Source organism: Lagopus muta, chromosome 3, assembly GCF_023343835.1.
Source record: "Lagopus muta isolate bLagMut1 chromosome 3, bLagMut1 primary, whole genome shotgun sequence".
NCBI classification, from domain to species: Eukaryota; Metazoa; Chordata; class Aves; order Galliformes; family Phasianidae; genus Lagopus; species Lagopus muta.
In genome coordinates this window covers 13,129,396-13,142,249 of record NC_064435.1, presented here as the reverse complement: position 1 = coordinate 13,142,249, position 12,854 = coordinate 13,129,396, and the positions used below count along the sequence as shown (strand labels likewise).

The following is a 12,854-nucleotide window of genomic DNA, read 5'->3' as shown; positions in this document are numbered from 1 at the left end:
TCACTCCCTACTCAGAAGTAGAGGGAAAACGGGAAGATAAATACAATGCTGAAACAGAGAGCTCCACACTGAAGATCACTGCTATGACATGTCCTACACTTCAGCTCAATTCAGTGATATGGTTATCTAAGGTCTGAGGAGACTGAACAGCCTGTAATATATTAACACATTTCTCATTTCAGAGATAGCGTCACGAGCTGAAAAACACCTCTAATTCATCATGCCCGTCTGGCTATTTTCCCTCCATATCAGGTATTTTCTCCATTCTCATCTCCCATCAGATTTCTGAGAGCAGTGACACATTTTCCTGGAGTGTGCAGAGCTATGTAAATGTGAGTGAAATGCTGAAGTTAAGATCCAGCAAGAAAAACCAAGAGAAGCATTTTTCTTGCTGCTCCAAATATTACCATTATAAAAGCCAACTTGCAGCCATCCCTATTTTCAAGTTTCTCAAAGGAGCCTTGAGACCATTTTAGCAAACCTATTGTCTGCTGAGATGTTTGGCATTCAGAAAGCAGAATGTTCTCCGGCTACAGAAGTGGTTTTTCCTTTTGCCAAGTCTGCATTTAAAGCATCACCGGCACAGAAAGAACAATGAGAGGCAGAAACATGGGGGTTTCTTTTCTGGTTGGGTTTTTGGTTTTTACTGACCTAGCTACAGGGCTGGCACCTCACTGCAGTTCCAGCGCTCGTGTAGCCAATTTCTGAATAGGAAAAAACAACCTTTGCAAAACCACTTTGTCCAGAACACCTCATCGCGTTTGCATTAAAGAAGCAAAAATCGAGATAAAATTTTGTCAGTAGTATCTCAATCTACTGGAACAGACATTATGAAGCGACAAAATAAACCATCATTTCCTTGATAAGTTGACTCTCCAATGCAAGAGCAGAGCTTGCTTCTCACAAAGGAACTCAGCAGTAGCTGGGTAAATTTAATGAGAAAAGCAGGAGTGCCTGTTTCAGCTCCCCTCTAACCCACAGGATGCCCAGAACCATAAAAAAAATGGGTGAGAAGTGAAAATACATTCTTAAAGGGATTTGAGAGCATTACTGGAAAGAAGAGGGGCAACTAATATGCACATGGAGAAGCTCCTCAGGGATTATATTACTTCTCTTTCCGTATTTGGTCATTAGTAGTATCTTTACAGGGAGCCCTAAAAAAAAGGTTTAGGATTAAAAAAAGATTAACACCCACATGCAGCTGTTCCCTCCCACTAACACACTTGTTAATGCCACAAGTTTTGCTGGTTAATGAGAAATACAAGAAAGGTTATGGTGAGTCCACACATTTCACTATAAACCAGCACTTGACATTTTTCTTAGTTGCAGGCACGTTTTAGGATGCCAGCATTTAACATAACTGCCTAATCCTTGGCTGGCTTCAGAACCCATCCGGTAAGGTCAAGGATAGTACAAGGTCAGTGTCTCTCTAAAACAGGGAACTTGGCATCTCTAATGACTGCTTCTGGCTGTTTTTCTCCTTACCTATAATAAAGCCACACAATAGTTTGCTTTCTTCAAGTGATGCAGGGCCCTTGCTTTAAATGCTGATGGGCACATGTGCACACCCTGGGGCAAAGGCAGGGAGTTCCTTGCCCCCTGACAAGGCTGACCTACAGGACCGAGCGTTCCTGCCCATAAATTCAGGGCAATCTTATCAGATTTCAGTGGAAGTGGAAGAATCCCATTAGCATGCAATTGTGTAGTACTTTCGATATCCTACTATTAATGTTAATATTACCCACCTGAGGGAGGCTCAGCTAATGAATCTATTTTTGTAGAAATGTTAAGGTTGAAGTTCAGAGCTAAGTTTAGAGCAGAGACATATAAAAAATGTCAAACCAGGAAATAGTTTAATGAAAGCAGAGAGTAATCACAGCAAATTATGGTGGAATTTCTATGGGATTACATTTTGCATTCCCTAGACAGCCAAAGGAATTCATCTCAGCTATCATCACTTCAATTTACTGAGAACTCACTGTGACGATATGCTATGTAAGAAACACAATCTGATACTGTAGAAGCAGTCTTAAAAGTTATAGCCTACCAAGCTTACCAAACCTGAGTTCAGATTTCTTCCAACTGCTACCTATGGAAAAATGGCAAGATATGCCACAACATACCAGAGAGAAATTAATGGCACCATCGAGAGGAATACAAAACACATATTTTATTTTGTGGCTGCTAATAATGAGGTCCATTCCCTCACAATTTTGCTTTCTAAGCTCCAGCATTTAGAAACTAAGCAACAGTGAACATGGAAGGGAAGTGCACCCCAGGAGAAGGAAGTCATTGTTCCTGGTGTTGCTCCAAAAATCACTGCAGAATTTCATTTCTGGCTATCTTGTGTTCAGCACACGGGGCACAGAATGCCCTGCGGTCAGCACCCAGCTGACTCGAACACCTCTGGAACAGCTCCCTGTACAGTTTGAACTCTCCTCTCCCACTCTTCAGGTGATCTTTTACATCCAGGATTTACAGCCCAAAGTTCAGTAAAAAAAGCAATTTAACATAGATTTTTACCATATGTAGAGATTTTCTCTACCTTTATATGGGTCTCCTAAAAAAGAAGAAGCTGGGATCTTCTGACCTCACAGCATTACTATTGCAAAGCTCTGGATGGTTAGTTTAGTTAAAAAAACATTAACTTTTGGTTACAAGGCTGTTACAAATCTCTCAAGGCCAGCTCTTGATGACAGCCATTCTAAATACCCTGGAACTGGATGAACTGCAACTTGGTGCTATTAAAAGCAACACATTTTAGTTTTGCCACTAAAATCAGCAGCATGGGCCATGCTGAATAACATGAACCACAGACATGTGGTCTGTAAGGCAGAATGAAGAGGGGAAAGAAGTGTGTGAATGGGATATCATGTAGTATCTGACAAGAAGAAAACACCTTAAGGGTGTTTCCTCCACAAGAAGAAACATTACTTTCAGCAATAGGAAAAGAGAACTCTTGCAGAGTTTTAAAACAATAGCATGGATTACTGTAAACATTTTCAGCCAAAAGAATCTTTATTGCAATTAAAACTATTCAGAATGCAGCCCATCTCCTGTCCACGCATTCCATTTGTGGCTGTGCTAAGAGACCACACTCACAGCTGCCTACATGCACCCCACTAGTGCCAAGCACTATTGATCACACACCTGATAATAAGAACAGGATATTCACAAACAAGAAGCATGTAATGTGTCCACTTCAAATGATCTGTTAATTTACTAAGTATAAGGTGTACATAATCTGCTACAGAGTGGTTACCCTTTCAAAGGCAAGGATTTTAGAACAGAAGAGGACTTGCAGACTCAGTTCTTCTTAAGTTTATAGAAATGGATATGAAGAGAAAACAAGGTTCAACACTTTACAGCTGCCCAGCTTAATGCTATGAAAATTTACTCACTGAGGCTTCTGTGTTTTTAGGTGGAGCTGAGATTATTTTCCCCAGATTTTCACACTCCCTATAATGCTAATCATAGAATCAGAGTCACAAGGTTGGAAAGGACCTACAAGATCATCTAGTCCAACCGTCCTCCCATTACCATTGCTACCACAAGCACTAAACCATATCTCGTAGCTCCTCATCCAGACTCCTCTTGAACACTGCCAGGGACAGCAACTCCAGCATCTCCCTAGGCAGCCATTCCAGTGCCTGACCACTCTCTGAGAGAAAATGTTTTTCCTTATCTAAACCTCCTCCACTTGTGACCATTTTCTCAGGTCTTGTTTATTACTTGGGGGAAAAGGACAAACCCTTCCTCATTACAATCTCCCTTCATAAAGTTGTAGAGTGCAATGAGGTCCTCTTCTCCAGACTGAACAATCCCAGCTCCCTCAGCCGCTCCTCATAAGACTTGTGCTCCAGACCCCTCACCAGTTTTGTTGCCCTTCTCTGGACACATTCCAGGCCCTCAATGTCTTCCCTGTAGTGAGGGGCCCAAAACTGAACACAATACTCTAGGTGCGGCCTCACCAGATCTGAGTACAGCTGAGTCTTTGTTCCCAGGACAGCAGCAGGAGGGGGACAAAGGCAGGCAGCCTCACATACATGATCAGGAGATGTAATATAGCGGAGTCTGAGGCTGCCATCAAATTTTTCTGACACCACACACTTCACCTGGACAGGTCATGAGACTTGTGATCTCGCGGGAAAGCCTTCACTACTTGGTGTACTGAAGCCTCAAAGAACTTTCCAGTTACATTAAAGCAAAACAAAACAAAACAAAGCAAAACAAAACAAAACAAAATCAAGGTAATCAAGATATTTGGCACATTAAGAAAAGAAGGGTCTTCAATGAAAGCTGAATAAAAACCCAGAACCTTATAGCAAGAAAGAGAACTTAAAAATGAAAATAAGAACATTTCCATTACCTTTTCTGCAAGCCAGCCTAGATGTCTAATCTCTCGACTTCCAGCAATCCCTGCTTTACCCAGCTGGTCTCTGACCTCTGCAATCACCCTGGGGATGAGATCATTGACACTGGAGTGGATGGCATTGAACCAGGCCTGGGCAGTAGCTGAGTCCTTACTCCTGAGAACCACGGTGTGCTTGGCATCAGGTGAATGAACTTCAATAAGTCTAGAAAAATGGGGGGGAAAAAGATTATGTTCACTCAGATACTGCTTTATGACTACATTTATTACCTCACTTAGTGATAGCTACCAGTTAAACTGGAGGATACTAATTTCAAGACCTAGCACTAAAAACTTACCTTTACAACATCTGAACAGAGTGAGATCCTCTAATTGAACTCAGGTCTGTTCTGATGTTACTGCAAATTACTGATCTTTGAGAAGTAATTTGCCAGTTACTTTCATTGCTGATTCAACCCCGCATCTGGCAAGTCAATAGGAGTTTCAAATGCATAGGCAGGAGGAGCGTTCGTTCATTGTTTTAGAAGATATTATGAAAGTTTTTCTGGGTGCTCACCTACCCTTCCTGCTCAGCAGCTCCCCAGGCTTTGCACTCTGCCATGGTACCCATCAAAAAACAGGAGAAACTCAGGGTGAGCTGCCACCTTCTTTATCTGTATGTTTATAGCTCACCTAAAGTTTCTCAGTATGTTTATTTTATACATACAAAGCTAAAGGAAGCAAAAAATCCTAATCCTAAACAAAGGAATTTTCTTAGGACTACACTGCAGTTTCAGCAACACCACTCAGCATGAACTAGAAGCCGAGTGTAATTGGCCTTACCCAGGAGTAGCAAAATACCCACAACGTTCCATTTAGACCCTGCTACCAGTGATGGCAAGAAAGCACTAACCACAACTGTATGATTGCTTCCGGCAATCTTTTACAGTTTTCCAAAGTCTTGCAGGGAGAGATGCTTTTCCCCCAAAACATTTTTACTAAACCATCCTGTGGGCTTCTACCCCACAGCTGTGGTTTCAAAAGCACAGACCAATACAGTTTCAGGGAAATGGGTCCTGTCTACTGTGGTTATGAGAACTGTGCCAACATCTTTACTAACAATAACAAGAATGCTTTGAGAGACAGTTGCTGCTATTTCAGCACTGCTCTCAGTGAAGTGAAGTTAGTAGCAGTTAATTAGCAGTGGACTTTGTGGATCACTTTTACTTGACCATTTGCTAAATAACCCACTAAATAATAGCCTGCTTTATCTTCATGTAGCAATTATAAAACCAAGCTCTGCTGATTGTCCATAACTGAACTGCACTTACATTTGTGCTTTTTCACTTTAAACACAGTTCCTTTTCCTGAATGTCACCCAGACAACTTCAACCTCAGATTTGAGCCTCAGCCTTCTGTCCTGTGCATTGCTGCCTGCCCTCTGGGACACACGATGACTCCTTTCTCTATTAGAAAAGTAGTAAGTTCAGTAGAACTTTTTCAGATTGAGGTTCAAGACTACTGTAATACAAATATTTGTTATGCAATTACAAAATCCTGCAATTCAGAGCTTGACTAACAATTGAGAGTTTTTAATTAATTGATTAAAACCAAGCAGAAGAACAGAAGGCAACTCAATCTGTGTAGCTCTCTGGGGCTGAGAGGATGAGGGCTGCTCGTCTCGTTTGTCCATTTTCGGAAGGGGAAGTCTCCAAGCAGACATTGCTCTAAAGATAGAAAAGGTCATGACTTTCCAAATGAAGCAACTGAACTGTTCAGGGTTCTAAACGACTGCTTATATAGTTCAAAAAGTGGGATTATTTTCCGGAAACCGCTGAGCCAACACAATAGTGCACTTCCCTCAGTGAAGTCACTGGAACTCAGCACTTTCTGAATATAACAGCTCTTACGTAGTCACTCCAGAATGCACTGAGGGTCCAACTTCAGGTATTGAAAGAAAAATTCCTTATTATGTGATGCAGATCTGGAGAATAAGAAAATTCTATTTGCAGATAAATACTTTCTTCGATGACTGTTAGTAACAACACACATAGCCACTGCACTGCTTTGCCTTCTCATCACAAACATCGCTCTCTCAATGTCACCTGAGCTTGAGTTTGAATTTGTACATCTAAGCAATGGTTAAAAACTACACAGACCTGGATTTTCAAAGCACACTGTGGTACTTAGTGAAATGCTGCTTACTCCTTACAGAGCACTTTTTGGCACAAGATCACAAGCATTTCACAAGCGAGTTTGGAGAGAGTGTCCCCATTTCACCCAGGGGGAAAAGCACCCAAAAAAACATCCAGATGAGGCAGGGAACAAGCCAGGAATAGCACGCAGTATTTTCTGCACTCTGCCTCTCATTTCCACACTTCTTTCAAAGAAAAAAAATAACTGGACAGCATAACAGTATTGTAACAGCCTTGAAAAATGTTATTCCACAGTGTGGATTTTGTCAAACAATGCTCTTTGCAAAGCTTGTGGTTTCTATAAGAGAACTCCCATCTCCAAAGTCGCCACATCTCACATTGTAAACAAAGTGCTGAACAAAAACTGTAAAGACACAAAAGAATTTGCTGCTTTTGCAGTTGCAAAGCAATAGCAAGCTCCTGTCATTTCTTTTAAGTTAGAGCTGTGGCAACCTCTGGTTTCATAAAACGTTATCTGGAGCTGAAATATGTTCCAACAGCAACTTGCTTCCCTGCAGCTTGGACTACACTTCAACTCTTTAAGCAACTAGATATGAACAAACAGGTAATGTTTGACTTGAGCTTTCATCCAAGTGTATTTCCCTCGATGGTGGCTGTTTGCTATTTCTGCTATAATTTTGTCCTCTAAAATAATGAGCATTTAGACAGCTCTTAACAGTTTCTTCATTGATTCAAAACTAGGGAGTGCTATTTCAGTTTGAGATCTCATAATGTTTTCTAATACATACACATCATACTGTGATATCAGTGTATAAATTCTAGTACACGCATGCACACACATACAGCATCATGCTTGCAAGAATACTTACTCTCAGTGACTTCTAATGGGGCTATTCTGGGGATTGCCTGCCAGCAGTCAAAGCTGGATGCTGACACACTAACAGCTGCAGACAGACTGCCTCATTCCATCACCTGAGTGACAGGAAGATTGGACAAAACACACTACACTTATCAAAACTGAATTCGAAATAGGAGTAAAGCTGCACTGACAGCACTGAAATTGAGTCTTGTCATCCACTGCACTGGTACAGCCTAAGGAATACAAGTGTCACTGGTCAGCAAGTGTCACTCCTGTGCAAGCTGCTAGGCAGGAGAGCATTTTTATTCCTAAAGTGAGGATTAAAGTATAAACCCTTAACTGCCTGAGCTCTGCTACTGACGTTTTGCTATGAGATCAGTGCACTAAACTATCTTGAAGAAGCCAACCTTACAAATTTCCCCTCAGAGATCCAGAACTTCCACCCCTGTGGCCACGTGGTGTGGAGATCCTGACAGAAATTCTCTTATAATCCTCCTGGTAAGCTGTGGGTTCCTACTGCAATCACACGCTGAAAGCACTATGTCCCTGTCAACTCTCCTATTTTCTGCCCTTCGGTCTAGCTGCTTTGTTTCCCCAGTCCCTTTGGATGATGCTTTTTGTTTAGCAGCTGACTGACAGTATTTCCATATTTTTTGAAAAGCAAAAAAAAAAAACTCCAATGACCTTAGTAAACTCCAACACTAAAGTACTTAAGTGCTTCCAAGCAGACCAGCCGTTGGAGCTTTGATTTGTTCCTTGGCTAAACTGACCACCGCTTACTGACTTATGTTTATCTGCAGTTCAGTGATAAAGTTCTCTTAATTCTCTACGGAATTGAAATATTTAGGGCAATGCCACAGCTGTGTTTATTCTCACACTCCACCACAGTTATGTAAATACTGCATATGGAGCTGTTTCTGATAAAGCCCATACCAACCCAAAGGAATTATATGTTAGCTCTAGATGGCTGCCAAGATGCGCGGCACCTCTCCAGCTTGGCAATGCATATGAATGATATCACATTTTCTCAGAGATCATTTGGCAAACCTCATAAGAAGAGAGTAATTTTCTCTCTCCTTCTCAAAGAGTTTCTCTGAGCAGAAGAGTATTTCCAGCATCCCATTTTCCACCCATGGAAGGTGGAGGTGACACAAAACCCAGCGCCTCCAAATGCCGTAACCTTGCTAAGAAGCCCAACCTCTCTTCCTCACTGCTTCCAGAGCTTTTATTTCACAGAGGATCAGAAGTTGAAAGCAAATGTTTGATAGACCATGTTCATTCCACATTTGATAAGGCTTCTGTGTAGGAGCATTCATTATCTCAGAAATACTCTTTATCAAATCTCTTGAAAGCACTTCTCCCACCACCACTGGCTCCAGACCAAATCAGGCACTGCTTTACATTTTGTGCCTTTTCCTGGGTCATACTATGTATTCAGTGACTGATTAAAGCGTGGAGTAAATCTCTTGAAGTTGGTGATAAGCTGGAGCCAGAATTATTCAAGTCCATCACGCTACTTTGATATTGCACCAATACAGCCAGGAACAAAAAAATCTGCTGTGGACTTTGCAAACTTAAAAAGGGATTGCAGGCCAAACTACTCACGACATTCCCCTTTCATTGTCTACTACAGGAAATGGTGGTAAATAATTTTGTTGACTGTAGAATGTAGTGTAGAAATAGAGGAAATCTTCCAGCACTTGGGGGGATCTGGTAAACACAATCAAAGATACAATTTACATAGCTACAGTTTTTAATAAAATAAAAACCAAACCACTAAGGTTTTTTGTTTAATTCTCCATGCAGCACTAGGAGATGAACCAGGAATAAAGTCTGTTAAAATCAAGCAATAGAAATATTGAGTTGAGCTGCTCAGGAAAATATTTCACAGAGACAGCAGACAGTGCAATGAATTCCCCAGCACACAAGAAGCATGTTTGTTTGATGCGCTTAAACGGAGGCGAAAGCAATTTTACAAAGCAAACACTATTTGGCAACCAAGTAGAAATTTTCTGTGTGAAAGTCTCCAGGTCCCCTTGCTGTCACAATGGTGCTCGCTGTGTTAAGTTACTCGCTGGTTTTCCACTTACAGCAGTCACTGCAGATGTGGCTCCTTACTTCTTGGGAGCTGGACTAGGTTGATGTCCACGCAGAGGGTGTATGTATCTCTAATGAGCTGTCGCAGTTGATTTCATTTTCATTTGCCATGAACCGGGCTTTAACAAAAGGGCCATCAATGGAGTTGCACAGCATGTAATAAGGGAAGGATTCTGTTCTGCGATGGACTCGCTGACATCACCATGTGCAAACACTGGACTTGCTGACATCACCATGTATGACACTGCAGAGCACATCATACAATGCCTTTCTACCCATCATGATGATGAAAGCCATCTAATACAAAATGTCTGTGATGTTACAGAGCAGATTTCTTTCCCCATATTGCACAGAAGATCTCTTATATTTTTCCTTCTTGTGTTTTTCCTTCATATTTTTGTTACAACAGTACTAGTAAGAATTGGGTTTAACCTCAAAATGACGCTGCCTAACATGGGTGTCCAACCTTTTGGCTTGCCTGGGCTGCACTGAGTGAAAAGGAAGAGTCTTGGGCAGCATGTAAAATACATAATATATCTGATACATGTAAGTAACAAAACTTCTGCTATTGTTGTTAAAACATAAAAATGGAAGGGCAACAGAAACATAGAACTAACAATTTGGACATGTAAGACCAGAAGATGCTGAGTTTGCTGTGGTCTTATACTGAAGCAATTCTCTGACAGTAAAAGGAAAACTATTAATGCTAGGAAAATAATTGTTTCAGTCAAAAAAACTGCACCTCTGGTAAAACCTCAACCAACCCCAAAGCATGCTGCTCCTGCAGTCTGAGCTGATCCAGGACAAAGTAAAAAGCAATTGAGTGTGTCTGGTAATAGCAGAAAATGACCCTTCAGATTGAGACAGCTCAGAGACAAAGGCAGACAGTTTTACTCGGCTGCACAAGTAAAATATCATAGACTTAGAGAAGAATTAGATGTCTTCTGAGAAAGGACAAGGCTGTAGCAAGACCCAGGGGAAAGATGGGGACACAGTCTACAAGCAGGGATGAAAATTGCTGTGGAAAGGAGATGAATGAGTAAGGCTGCTGTCAGATCTCTGTCTTGCTGATGAACTGTCACAGGAGAAAGTCTTGCTGGCGGAGACAAGCAGCAGGTGCACCTCCTTCGAGCAGTATGTGCATGAACGTTTCATTGCTTCAAGTGCCACATTTTGGCTTGGATGATCGAGAAATGCCAGGCATCACCATTTAGATGCCAAAAAAAGTTAAAACAAACCAGCAGCCACTATGACAAAACCACAAATCCTCTCTGGATCAATTATTGGCCTCTGAAAGCTAATGAAGAAGAAACACCTGGGAGGCAGCACTGCAGAAATGCTGCTGGCCTCTTTGGCCACTTTCTGGCGCTGTCACTGCTGGCAGCACAGGCAGGGAGCTCATCTTCCCTTTTAATAGACTCAGAGATCAATGGAAAATCTCTGTGTAAGCAATGAGATGAAATAACAACTCCAGTGTAACTCTGATTCCTAGCTTGGGGAAAAAGGATTTTCAATTAGTGGAAATGTGTGTTAAAGCAGGAATTGACAGTAGGCTATTTAAATAGCTACGTCTGTGCATACAACTTACGTGCTACAGCCCAGCCTCAGTACCTACTGATTTTGAGCTGGGGCACCAGAGGTAGCAGCCCATAGTGGAAGTAATTTACAAGTTGCTGCAAAACAAATGACTGCAGAAGTTCTAGGAGAGAGGAGCTTTGAACACAGAAGCTGAAAATCCTGCTGCTCAGTTATCAGCCTGTCAGGCAAGACCTGAGATGTAAGACTGAAATCCAATTTGGAGACCCACTGGTAAGCGAGGGAAAACCCAGCACAGAGCGTAAGGTCACAGCCTGATAGCAAAGGGGTTTTAAAATGATAGCTGGCTACAAGCAGTAACATAAAGGATGTGGGGACAAGGAGCATCACAGGAAATTGAAACATATCGATTTCCTTTGTTTAGCAAACCCCTGCCTTTGTTTGGCAGATCTCAGTGACGCTAAAATTGCTCTCCAACTTTATTTAGGGGAGGCAAGGATATCAGCACTTACATACCTTACATACAGATGCACACAAAACACAACTAACTTGTTTGCCTTACTCTTAGTCCTGCCCTGCAGCACTCACACACTCTTCCTTATTCTTTAATTTGTGACATATTTCATTTGTGATTTGATTTTTCTCTGTTTTCCAACAACGTTCACTAAGTAAAGCTTATTGCAGTTTTCACTCTCTTGGTTCCCTTCACTAGTTAGCTCCTCTCTCCATCACCTTTTCTTAACTGGTTCTCTCTTGTCTTCACGTATTTCTCAAGGCAGTTTCTTCTTACTGCTCCCACTCCCCTGATTCATTTCCAGTTGCTTTAGCCCTATTTCTGTTCCTCCGCTCAATCCTCTACAGTAGAAGCTGGTTGAAAAAATCAAAATTGTTTTTTCAAAACAACCCTAAATGACCAAAAAACGGTGACCAAAACTAAAAACAGAACAGCAGCAAACAAACAAAAAATCTTACCCACCAATGCCACCAAAAACATAACAGAAAATCCATGAAGTTGTTTCCTCATTAAATTCTTATTTAAGGTTTTTTTTAGTTTCTTTTTTTTCCTCACAGAAAAGAAGGTATTTGTTGAAAATCTATTAATCAAAGATTTATCTGAAAGTGTTGTTCTGCCAGCCTCAGTCACTGCCACCTCCATATAACCCACATCCTTCCTTGCCACCCACTCCCCATGACACACTTTCATTTCTCTCTGTCAGGTCACATTCAGTCCCTTTCACAAAACACTCTACGTCGATTATGCGCACATTATTTTGCAGTAACACGTGCTGGAGTTCTTTGCCCGTTCTCTTTGTGCTGGAAATGAGAACGACATCAGGATCTTGACTGTCCAACAGAGAAGATGGGGAGGGGAGGAAGTCCCATGTTATCATGCCAGGGAAAAAACATGACATATTTATCAAGAAAATAAGACATTAGTAATCTGACCCTACCAGGAGCTGTAAAAAGTGAAGGTCATTCACTGCATATTGTAACTATTGATTTCTACACTTCAATCTTGAATTCCCCACAGAAAAACTCAGTGGGAGCCTAAGTTCTGCCATGCACCAACAGTAATTTAGTTCTCAAGCTGCAGCCCAGAGACTGGGCTCCAGGACATTAGAAAGCTATTCAACTACTTTAATATGACTTAACAGAACAAAAATTAAACAGTCTTTGTAGGGAAAGCAATCCCAAATAGCAGTAAATAAAAGTGATGAAGATCCACAGTTCAAGCTGAATTGCTGTTTTGTTTGTGTAAACAAAAACCCTTGAGATTGCTCTGCAGGTCTTCTGTTTTTCTTTTTTTTCTTTTTTCTTGTCAGTAGAATCAGCTGGTGGCTGGACTCAAAAGAGA

The 12,854-nt window shown here is 41.4% G+C and overlaps 1 protein-coding gene across 1 annotated transcript in view; it reads right to left on the bottom strand.

Moving 5' to 3' along the window:
• Positions 1-12,854, bottom strand: part of SNTB1 (syntrophin beta 1) — a 106,239-nt gene that overhangs the window by 33,130 nt on the left and 60,255 nt on the right. The window contains exon 3 of the mRNA XM_048940831.1: positions 4,370-4,577. Within this exon, the coding sequence (XP_048796788.1) occupies positions 4,370-4,577 (208 nt within the window). The remainder of the gene's footprint in view (positions 1-4,369; positions 4,578-12,854) is intronic.